Below are 12,440 nucleotides of genomic sequence, written 5' to 3'. Positions count from 1 at the left end.
CTGAACTGGCTTTTATCATACTAGCTTTAAAAAATTTTTAAAACAGGTACTGCTGCATCGCATACCTTCCAGAGGTTTAAACTGCAATAAGCTACATACAACTTTTTATATTTGGCAATGAATTTGATTTTTCATGTTCTACCAGTTCTATATTGCACTTCTTCATTTGTTTGTTTTAAATGGCAGGTTTCATACAAAAAGCTACCGTGCAATGGGAGTGAGCACCTACATTTCTATACACTGATGAGGAACCATACTCCCTGGGGGTTCAATTCTATTAACAGAGGCACTGTGGCTCACTTTTACATGTCTTGCAAAGTAAAATGTATTTTCAAGTATATGAAAACAGAAGGCAGTCATAGATTTTGTTTACAATACTATTTTTCATTATTCTTGTTTCCATACTATTGTCTACATTCAAATTATCTTTATATCATGGAAAAGCACTACCGTACGTTTTTGTATATTCTATTGCAATAATAAGATGATACCAATCTTAACAATACCTTGACTGAATTTAAATGTTCCTCCTTTTAGTTAAGGAGTTAAATATATCTAGACCTTAGGGGAAAGGAGGGGCAGAAAAAGAATGCATCAACTGCAGATAGAATAATACAGTAGTCTATCAAGTTGGGAGTAGCCTTACACTAAAAACTATTTTACACACAAACAAACACACTGCAAAATACAGATAATGACTTTAAGCAAGGACTTCCAAACTGCTAAACACCCTGGCAGCTGTGAACTTTAAAAAGCAATTAAACAGCACGCGACTGTTAAATTTAATTGTGATATTACTTTCAGCCCTTCTATCCTACCTATGCCCTTAAAAAAAATTAAGGGCCTAACTATGAAAACCAGGGCTGGTGTATGGTACATAATTGCATTTCCCATTCACCAATCCAAAGTTCAGACCTTCTGACTGATAATTAGCTTCTTTCTGTGTAGCTGTTATACAGGAAGTCCTTTATTATAATCCAGGTGCACTTGTAGGCAGCACTTTCAGAGTTAACTCCATTTGACAGCTGACATTAAACTACTATTCTAATGTGGTGATTGCTTACTAAATCTGGATACTATTTAGGTAGTTTGGTAACCCGTTTCACAGAAGATGATTCTTGGTGCCTATTTATTACATGCTTTGTGTCTACAGCATGCAATGGACTGCATAACACTTTGGAAGGGCTCTCCTCATTTAACAGCGATGCTGGACAAACATAGCATTGCCACCATCTAGCCTCAACTGACCAAGCACAGTTAGATCAAATCCCTACCGGAAAGCACTAAAGATTAATTGTGCTACAAACGGCAGAATGCCTTCTACCTGCAAGGTTGCAAGCTGAGGAACTGGAATTGCACCTTGAGATTTCCTGAAGCACTGAATTTAACCTTCTGCCAAAGTCCTGCCTTTCACTAGAGCAGCATTTGTGTTCTGTCCACACTGAATATAAAAAAGCAAAGAAAAGCATTCCTTGCAAATGCAGCTGCCACACAAGCCCATTTGCAATTGAATCCGTATCACGCTCCAATTCATCAACATTACTACAGGTACTTAACATCACAAACAAAAGAAAGCCCGCACAAGATCCTTGCCATCTGCCACTAAAGATGCCTTCCTTGGGTGCGAAATGATTAAAATCTACAGCTTGGATTAAGCGACTCCACCAAACCCTCCGATGCAGGCAGGCACTTCTTACCTGCCTCGGTGGAAGCCTTCCTTCCCTTGTTAGCAGTATGAAGCATCTCTAGCCTTCCCAGTCCTTGGCACCGATCGCAGATTGCACGGCTAAGTCCCTTTTTCCGAGAAAATTCTTATCGAAAGTGATTAGTTTTTGTTGTCCTTTTTAAGTCCCTCCTGCGGGAAGGAGCAGGGGAGCAATGTGACGCCACCTATTAATCTTTTGCAAGAGTGAAAAGGCAGAAAAGGAGCGCTCGATCAAACTGAGATTCACACATGACTAAAACTCGCCCGAGAGGCTGCTAGCTCTGGCTTAAAGCACCACTAGGCGTGAGTGTAAGAACAGAGAAGAGGGGAGAGTCAATGGAATGTGACAACGTATGTGCATCAAAGACAAGAAAAAGAGAGAGAACAATGGGGGAGAGAAAGAGAGAGGCAGAGCAGAGCAGAATAAGCTGGAAAGCAAGACGGAGGAGTTTTAAGGAGAGCGCTTGTAGAATAAGGCAAAGGCGTCTAGCATCTTCTGTTTACCTCTCACTGAGCATGACATCCTGCCTCCCTCATATTCAGCAGCACATTCTTCTGTCTCTTAGGTTTGAAAACGGAGCCAGAGTCACCATGTGTGCTGCTCTCACCTCACTGTCATTTCCCTGTGCCCGGGAAGCATGCACGACAACAATTCATCCTGGAATACATTTACATACAATTTTAGTTCACGTATTCATTTGAACTGCCTCGACACCTCCCTCTAAAAGTGAACTGCTAATTTCTACCTCAATTTACAATGGAGTTTAACTGGCAGATGGAACTCTACTTATAACTACTGACAAACTGCCACTGGTAAACAAAAGCCTGAACAAATGCTTAATGCTACTAATTGAATTTGCACTGTAAAAAGAAGGGGGTGGGGGAGAGAAAACCATTATCACTGCTGAATCTGTGCTTCAAAAGGAAAGTATGATAGACGTTCCCCTCTGTTCACACTGTTATTTTTACACTGAAATAAAGTGGTGGTGGTGGGGAGTTGTGATCAAGAACTAACAATATGCCAAATTAGCCAGCCATTAGATTGGTTTTAGAAATAGGAGATATGATTGAGAATTTAATCTGAGAACGATATTTAGAATTTCGGTTTTGAACCATAAACTGCATCCCCAAATATATTGAATTTATATTTGATGTCCAGCACATTCCTATACCTATTGCTCACATTGATATGTTTTATTTACCAACATTTAAAAAAAAAATGTTCATTGAGTTTTCAAAAATTACCACATACAAACAAAACAAACAATAAAGAAACAAAGATCGACTGCGTCGAGCACGTTATTGCAGGTGGAATCAAATAAACAGAAGGTTCAGTACACTTTGCAGACATAATAGGAAAACATTCTGTGAATGGAGATGTTGGAACTAAGAGTCGCATATTGATAAGGAAGCCTTGCTTCGTAGAAGCCTGTCTTGTTGGAGGCCCATGCAGCACACTATTTTTTATTTACAAAACCTATAAATGGTACCCACACAGCACCAAAATGGTTTCATTTCACAATCCTTCTTAGAACTCTCCTACGTTGGGTGAAATGCTCAGAGAAGTCAATGTCCCACACCTTCTCAAACCATCCATCCCTAGAGGGACCCAATGCAGACTGCCAAAGTTTGGCTATTTCAAGTCTGATGGCAGCCAACAGCAGAGAAAGCAGCTCCTTGTGGACAAGAGTGAGATTTATTTACTAAAATTAAGATCACACATAGGTCTAATCTATACTAGTCAGTTGTAATATTAAAAACGTTTTATAAAAATGTGACACCAGAGGGCGCTGTAGAGCAGAGATCCATCATCAATGGGAAATTGCATTGAGAGCTATATTACGTGGGATTTTTAAAAAAGCTTTTTTCAGATCAGTGTAGATCTAGGAAGAGACAGCAACATCTGGTAGCCCACATTTTCTATCTGCATACCAAGCTGGAGTTACAGGAAAGGTTGTTGAACCAAAAAATAGCACAACTCACACATGCATATTCATTCCCCCCCCTCCCGCCCCCCTCACACACCCCAAGGATGTAAAAACAGCCCTGTTGGATCAAACCAAAGACCTATCTTCAGATGAGGTGACCACAACTTTACACAGTATTCCACACATGGTTGTACCATAGATTTGTACAAATGACATTATGCTGTCAATTTTATTTTCAATTACCGCCAGCATGGCACTCACCTGTTTCACAGCTGAAAAGCACATCTACATTGTGCTACCCCAATATCCTGTTCCTGATCAGACGCAGCCACTTTACAGCACATGACTGCATATGTGAAAGTAAGGTTTTTTGCCCTCAAGTACATCACTTTACACCATCCTACACTGTATTGCATCTGCCTTTTTACTGTTTTTTACTGTATTTTAATTGCCCTGAACAATTTGGTATCATCAGCAAATTTGGCTACTTCACTGAACATCCCTAACCACAGACCCCAAGGGTGCAAACTTTAATAAAATATTGTGGCGGGGGAGGGGGGAGAGTAAGCCCTACCCTACATAATCGATCACAAGACACGGTGCGTACACACAATTTGAATGGTCATGCCCATCAACTTTGTGGTGGCTCAGCCCCCTCTAATATTTTATTGGGAGGTGAGCCAAAGGGACCTCGGCCCCTAGGAATTGGCTCCCATGACAGGTCCCAATACTCTGATTGACTGAGAGTACTGCCCAGAGTGGCTGGGGCAACCCAGTCAGACAGGCGGGTTCAAGTAGTAAATTACTATTATTTCTACTCTCTGCTTCCTGTTTTTTTAACGAGTTACTTTACCACAAGAGAACCTTTGCATTTATTCTATAAATGTGATGCTTACTCAGGAGTCTTTGGTAAGGAACCACACCAAAAGCACAAAGGTTTGCACAAAGCACACATCCATGGGTGGTTTTCAACTAAGTTTTATTCAGAGTAGACCCACTGAAATTAATGAACATGATTAAGTCAGGTCCATTAATGCCAGAAGCTCTACACTTGTGTAAAACTTAGTTGAATACCACTCCTACTCTCAAAAACAGGAGAGGACTAACTCTCCTGGCTTCCTTTCCTGGTTGTTCCTTGTCACAGTTGTCTTCTATTTTAGCCACATTACAAACCAAACTTCTTGTCATGACAAGCAAGAACACCACCAATGCTCTTCCAATGCAAGGTATATCTTTTCAATTCCTGGGCACTCAGTTTAATTTTCTGTCATCAGAAAAGTCTTTTCCTGAAGGTTTATCACTGTAGCACTTCTCTAAATCAATAATGAGTTGTCATTTATCATAAATATGTCAATTCCAAAATGGACATTGGGAGCTTTCAAATGAACTATGTTCCCAAACTCATCCTCAAATTCACTTGGCCTAAACAAAAGATAGATGCACAGACAAAACTCTGTAGGCAACCTGTGCCGAGGAGGTTCTACTGTCTTCTCATATTTAAAACTACGTATAACTTTAGATTGTTCCGTCAGTATCGGAAGGCTTGCTGAAACCTACCAATCTAGCATGACTATTATTTCAACAGGGACGCAGGTGGCGCTGTGGTCTAAACCACTAAGCCTCTTGGGCTTGCTGATTGGAACGTTGGCAGTTCAAATCCGCGCAATGGGATGAGTTCCCTTTGCTCTATCCCAGCTTCTGCCAACCTAGCAGTACGAAAGCACACCAGTGCAAGTAGATAAATAGGTAACACTACGATGGGAAGCTAAATGGTGCTTCCGTGTGCTCTGGCACTAGTCACAGTGTTCCATTGAACCAAAAGTGGTTTAATCATGCTGGTCACATGACTTAGAAAGCGGTCTATGGACAAACGCTGGCTCCCTCAGCGTGAAAAGCAAGATGAGCATCTCACCCCATAGTCAGCTTTGACTGGACTGGTCTTTACCTTTACCTTTTACCTTTACTATTTCAGCAGTATAAAAATTTACTTGGACAAGTAAATTATCTCTGTGAGGAAAGAGAATATGAACTGCCCAAAAGAGACTATGTGCTTAGAGTTACATGAATATATACAAGTTATTTTTCTTCTTAAAATGTGCTTGGAGTTAAATTTTCTCCACCATCATTACTGAGCCATGCAAAAGTCATCCCACAGCACATTAGAATAACTATTACAGAGCAAAATTTAGTAATAATGACATTTTCCATGGAAATGTAAATAATTGGTTTCAAGCCCAAGCCTCATGTAAGTTTCCCTAGCTCTAGGGAAACAACTAATCAAAGGTTTCTCTCACCATCACCTTAGAAAAGCCAATTATAAGGCAAGTTTAACACTTAAGAGAAAGACCTCCTGCTTCCTTCTCTTACAAACTAGGCCCTCTCATTTCTTTAGCCTTTCTATAGTCTGAAGCTGTGATACCAAATGCCCAAAATTTAGGAGATTAGGGGTATCAAACATGTAATTTTCCAAGAGTGCAGGGAAATGTACTAGTGGTAAGACAGCACAAATTTCTGTTAGTTACTCAACCTCAGTGCTGACCAATGAACCAGATTTGTGGGCAAAATGTACTTTTGCAATGCCCAACAGCATAATATCTGATTATTATTATTCAAGTGGAGTAGTGACTGCATGTGACAGTGTAAGAAGTGGCATTTATTCACAGCAATAGATAGATATTGAGCCCTGGCTGCATACTTGAAAGCCAAATTTAACTGTCTGACTACGCAAAGTACATGGCCCCAGGTAAATGCCGTGAAGTACAGATTCAGTGATTTAAACTTAATTCTCCCCCTGCAGATGGGAAATCCCAGAATCCCCAGCTAGTTCTTTAAAACTTAGTGAATCATCCTGTAATAGGCACTAAGACCACAATAACGTAGGTTTCACATTATTTTTTCATTTATCTTTCAGTCAAGGTTCTTAACAGCTTGCACAGTATATTTTTTAACTGGAGAGGAGATGAGGGCAGAAAAGAAATGCCACTTAATCTGAATACTGACTCATTTGAGGAATGCAGAAATCGTATGACTGCACCCAAAACAAAGGTGCCAAGGGCTTGCATTTTATTCAAAAGTGTATGTGGCTGTATCTAATTGTGACATAAGGCTCTTTGATCCAACAGAGGACACATTCTCCCTTTGTTCTGAAGCCCCCTATACCACTTCGAATACTGTTCCAAAGCATCTACCAACTCTCTGTAGCAGATGTGGGAGGGTGTTGCAGAAGGGAGGAGGAATCAACAAAAATGGCTTTCTGCTCTCACTATTTAGAATTGTAAGCCATCACTGAATCAGAGAGCCTTGGGTTAAACAGAGGAACATAACTAGATACAAAGCTTTTGTAAAAAAGAATAAATTTAAAAATATTACTTAACTGACTATTTAATTCTCTATACAGGTAATTAAACCAAGAAGGCACAGTGAATGACTTTGAGCCAGCCAGTTTCTCAGTTAACCTATCTTACAGAATTGCTGTGAAAATAAAATGGGAGTGGGGAGACCCCTGTATGCCACCTTGAACAACTTGAAGGAAAGGTAGGATATAAATGTAAGATGAAAGGAAGGATGGACAAGCAAGTGGCCAGGTTTCCATATAATGCTAAGTCATAATACGATAAAACAAAGCATGTCTAATTTTTCCAAAGTTTGTTTTTGCTTTCCAGGTGCCCTTGTCTCAAAAGCCTTTGTAGGTTGGTGAGCATCTGGGGTGAAATTGCCAAACTGTGGTTAAGAAAGGGTTCTGGATTCCAACCATTAGAACAAATCAAGGTTCATAGGTCAACAACAAACCTAGGCTTCAAACTGTGGTATGCTGGCAGTAAACAAGCCCTAGTAAAACCATAGAATAATAAATAAACCATGGTTTACTGTTATCTGTAAAGCTTGCTTTTGATGGATGGCACAGGTGCTGCAAAAGCTTCCTCTCCTGCTTTCAGTAAACAAACAACCCCCCCAAACCCCCCAAAACAAATGCAAGATTCTGCATTAGAAGCCAATGTGATAAAAGTGTTGTTTGTTGTAGAACCCTTGGCCCAAAGACTAAAATATGTGTCTAACACATGTAATGTAAATGACAGGCTAGTAGTACTAGTATTTAAAATGTCATGAAACAGAGTTACGGAGCAATCCAAACCCAAGGATCTGCTGGAATAAGGAGAGTGGATCTTCAGCTGAGGCTGGGCTCAGCCAGGACCATGGCAGCTGAAGTCCCTCACGAGTTGGAGATACATCAATGTAAGTACTCCAGCCCAGCCCAGCCAGAGGTCAGCTGGCTAAGCTGAAGCCAGATCAGCCAGGACCAGTGTCAGTTCCCTCAAAAGGGTGTTGTGGGGCAGTGGCAGAGATGTGGTGGAGAGAGAATGGAAAGGGGTGAGACCTACCCATATTCCAAACTCTTAATCAGCTCAGCAACATGATTGCAGGGCTAGCCTACCCATGAGGCAAAGTGAGACAATTGTCTCAGGCGGCAGGATCCACTGGGGCAGCAAATCCTGACGCATATCTTTATTCCCTCTCCTTGTTCCTGATGCAGACCTTCACTTACCTCTTCTTCCCTGGAATACAGGGTGGCGCCATTTTGTGGTTTGCCTCAGGCCCCAAAATGTCTTTGGGCTGGCACTGAATGATCTAGCAATTCAACAGAATTCACACTGGCAAAAACTTCTGGATGGAGTTAGGAAAAGGGATAAGTTACAATTGCATAATTTACACAAGTGTAAATTACACAGGCTTCCTATAGTTTGGATTGTTGTTAGTACATTACAGAAAAGAGGTGGGTACAGATGGCAGTAGGAACAGAATCTTTACTCTGAATTTTCTTTAAGTGTAAGGTAGATTCTCCCATTCTACTTATCTTTTAAGGGGAGAACTAACATGTTCCCCAACTCCAGGCATTCCTTATAAGGAGATATCAAGCAACAGCAGCATTTGAATTGGGAGATGGAAGAAATGCTTAAGCAACTACACAATTATTCTTCTCTGAAATTCCCATTGGCCTTTTTAATTGTTATTTGCCCAGCAAGTCTCCTAAACTTGAAGCAAGCCCAGCTGAGGTAGAAACGTTTAGAGAGTTAAATCAGGCATAGAAGTGGTTAAACATTCTTCCACATCTCCCCCAATTCCCAATTATACCTTCTAACTGTCCCCTTTGCCTCTGCTTTAGGTTACCTTGGCAAACATGAAGTTCAATTAGATAATTCTGTCAAATAGTCACAGTTTAATAACAGTACTATGTACCTCAGGAACCTACACATTTGGTTAAAAACTTACATAGTGTAGCTATGAAATATGCTAGATAAGACTGAATCATAACTTTTTAATCATGGGGTTTCTCATAAATGTCTATAGAAAGTAACCCATCATTCCAAAAACTGGCTATATAGAGCAGAACAAGAACAACATTAAATCAAAAAAATGTTGTATTTCTTCAAATATTTACTTCCCCCTGTGGAATCGCTAGATTAAGCTCCAGCAAAAGCTGATGACTGAGTATATACTGTCTCTTCCACTCAGTTGCATACAGGCATCGGCAAACTATTTGGTAGTTATTATGAATGTTTTCCAACACTGTAAATTCAGAAGCATCAGAGCAGAAGCTTTATAGTAAACACAGTTTCTGACGTATTCATAAGCAAAGAAATTCAGTATTACAGATTTTTTAAAAAGATTTTTTTTAAAAAAAACCACACACAACAACCAGCAAGCCAGTTTGCTGCAGCTGTTGCCATTTTCCAGTATAGTCCCACCTATGGCAATCACAGAAGCAATTCAGCAAGCTTATCAACAAGCTCTTTTCATAATAATCTGACTGTTATTTGTGAAATCTGGGATAAACTGCAATTCTGGATGACAAATAACTAACACCTTTTGGAAACTAGGAGACAGAGAGAGTGAGATGAACTTCACAATATAATATGCTACAACATCTATACCTATCTATGAGAGAGGTACCTATATATCTATGAGGTTGCCCAGAAACTCTGTTGCAAGAATCACTGAAAGATGCGTTACTGCCTGTTCTACTGACAAGTAGAAACACATCAGCTGAGCAATACCATTAGATACAGCAAAGCACATTCAAAAAACATTATTTCCCTCAATAATAGTTTTCCGCCAATGAAAACTAATAAATGAACAGAGAGAACCTACCCACGTGACAGTGACATAAAAACACTGGATACAGACTATGTAAAAGTACAAAAGTTTACTAACTCCCCTCTCTCCCACTCTCTCTTTCCCTATATCTTTTCTTCCCCAACCTTATACTGGCTATAGCATTGGTGTCTCACAACAAATATAACTGTTTGGTAGAAAAGATTCTATGAACGGAAAACAGATACACTTTATGTACTTTTGCAATTCAAGAAAATCTTCAATGAAAACAATTAAACAAGAAAATAATTAGCCCACACAGAGTTACAATTCCAAGCAACCCTTAACAAACTACAGTGCCTAGAATTCTTTGAGGGGGGAAATGTGCTTCAAATGTACTTTAGAAGTATAGTGCATAGACCAAAAGTGCTTGCCTTAATGTAAGGCATGACATGGATAACATTTAAGGGCCCTAGTCTGGAAAAGCACAAATAAATATTCTATCTTCAAAAATAGTTGAAATAATCTAAAAAAAATCAAACTGTACACTTGAAATGCAAACCTAGTTTGATCACCATTTTCATAAATGTGCACCTGCATGTTTCTAACTTGCTACTTATTTCCTCACCAAAAAAGCACACTGACAATACATTTATCCACGCATCCAAGCATGCTCCCTTCTGGTCCTGAAATGGTGCCTATTCTTTTAAGAGCCGCTGCTGTGAAGTATCTTTTTACTTGTCCCCAGATCTGCTGCCTGCCAAGTGATGACTGAGAGGGGAGAAAAGGACAGTGAAAAGAACACAAGCCTGGTTTACTTTTTGCAAGTGCTATACTTACACAAAATTATCTAGGGGACTATAAAGGTAAAACCAATATATGCATCTCAATAGTGGTGACATCTGCACTATCGGGTTTTAAACACTTCTGTGGGAACAAAATTATAGCACAGAGCAAATTGGGCTTTCTGTTATGTTACATTGCCTCTCCTCCTATCTAGTCAATCGTCACTCCTGGTAGGATTAGAATTCCTGGAGTCAAGTTTAAAATTCTATTCACAGTGTTAAACACCTCTATGGTTGTTTTTTTAAAAACACAGCAAAAGGAATTGCATGCTGTCAACCAATGTGAGCACTACTAGTTTACTTACAGATGCTTTAAAATCAATGTATTCCATTGCCCTTCATCTTTTTATTCAATTGTATTACCCTATTGCTGTTTCTCATTCACTGCATCTTACTGGATTTAAAAGCTTTCTGAAGAATTAATGAGCAAAGATATCATTCAGTAAGGTCATGGTGAAGGAATCTGATAAACCATGCAAGGCAAAATTAAAATAAAATTAAAATAAAAACACTTTCCATTTTGTCTTTATCTAGCACCCACAAAATTACTTTCCTATCACAAAGGTTATTTATTTATTAAATTTTCAGGGAGCAGTTAAACGTACATGTTGCAGTGCTCACCAAAATGAGAGTTTATTAGGTTTATTTAGAAAGTAAAATCATTTTGATAAAGGACAATATGAAAGTGCTACCTCAATAGTTCTATCGCCTGTGAACAGAGTCCACAAGATAATGTGTAAGACATTATGAGGGGAAGAGAGTTTGAGCAATTAGTATCATCTCAGAGGACTAGTTTGCACTTTGCACAACTTGTGAGCAGCAGCACAATATTCATGTAGCAGTGTGTTAATGAGCTAACCTTCAGTGTAGGGGCAAATTTGCCCTTACAGTTTTCATTTACATACTTAGCAAATTGCTATAAGCTAGGCATTTCCAGATTGTGATCCACTAAACTGAGTGCTGCTTACCAGACATATACAGTAGTTTACATCTATGTTTTGCTATTATATATAGCTTGACAAATATCCCGTTTATTGCTTCCTGCAGCAGAACAGTCTGGCAGACAACATTTGGCTTTGTAGGCTACAAGTACCACAGGCCTCGTATGGACTATACTACATTCCAGTTCACTGAAATGATACAAATATTCACAGTTCAAGTGATAATATTAGTCCTGTTCAGATATCACTCATGTGGAGAGGCAACACCAGAGAGCTACAATGTCAGCACTGCAAAGGCATGGTTACCAGCTGTTCTGGATGGGGTGACCCTCAAATTCTGGGACTAGGACAAGGGCTTTTCCCACTTCAAATTGAGTTTTCTTTCTTTCTTTTTCTTGGAGTTCTTGCTAGAAGCCAAGAGAGCATCTCAGGCTAAGATGATGATGTTGCTTCTTCGAGGAATGGAGTCAAAGAGAGAGATGGCTGCCTACCCTGTGCTATTTTGTTACCTGCATAGGTGAGGTGACGCCCACCTCTGGTCACATATCAAGAAAGTTGTCCCAGCCCAGGAGGAAACAGGAAGTTCTGACTGGCTGGTCCAGACATCCCCTTTTTATGTCCACCCCAGGAGTGTTGTATCTGACTGCTCTGTGTTTCACACCCCACAATAACTGCCTCAGCACATGGTTCAGCCACAGGTATAGAAAATCTCCATTTTATAGGGCTATATGGAAAATCACTTTCATATGGAAAAGATTCACAGTATGGGGTAGATGTGGTCTTACTTACTGAACTTGTCATTGTCATATGAAATAAAGCTGCAAGAATATTGTCTTGTACAATACATTCCTACATCAAGTGAGACACATGGGGATAAAGTAGCATGCAAGAGATCAGAAAGAGTTTTAGAATCCTGTAGGCAACCAAATGC

The 12,440-nt window shown here is 39.7% G+C and overlaps 1 protein-coding gene across 17 annotated transcripts in view; it reads right to left on the bottom strand.

Moving 5' to 3' along the window:
- TENM2 (teneurin transmembrane protein 2) overlaps window positions 1-12,440 on the bottom strand; it is a 750,319-nt gene that overhangs the window by 468,579 nt on the left and 269,300 nt on the right. For 2 of the 17 annotated variants that reach the window (XM_082214658.1, XM_082214661.1), the window contains exon 2: window positions 2,210-2,363. The exons of 12 other annotated variants lie outside the window; for them this stretch is intronic. In XM_082214658.1, the coding sequence (XP_082070784.1) occupies window positions 2,210-2,228 (19 nt within the window). In that variant the 5' untranslated portion in view covers window positions 2,229-2,363. Of the gene's footprint in view, window positions 1-1,697; window positions 2,166-2,209; window positions 2,364-12,440 lie in introns of those variants that run through there. 3 more of the 17 variants (XM_082214659.1, XM_082214662.1, XM_082214657.1) reach the window with 2 other exon arrangements.

Source organism: Podarcis vaucheri, assembly GCF_965113315.1.
Source record: "Podarcis vaucheri genome assembly, chromosome: 2".
Taxonomy (NCBI): Eukaryota; Metazoa; Chordata; class Lepidosauria; order Squamata; family Lacertidae; genus Podarcis; species Podarcis vaucheri.
The sequence above is the reverse complement of the archived record's forward strand: the minus strand, read 5'-3'. Positions and strand labels throughout refer to the sequence as shown.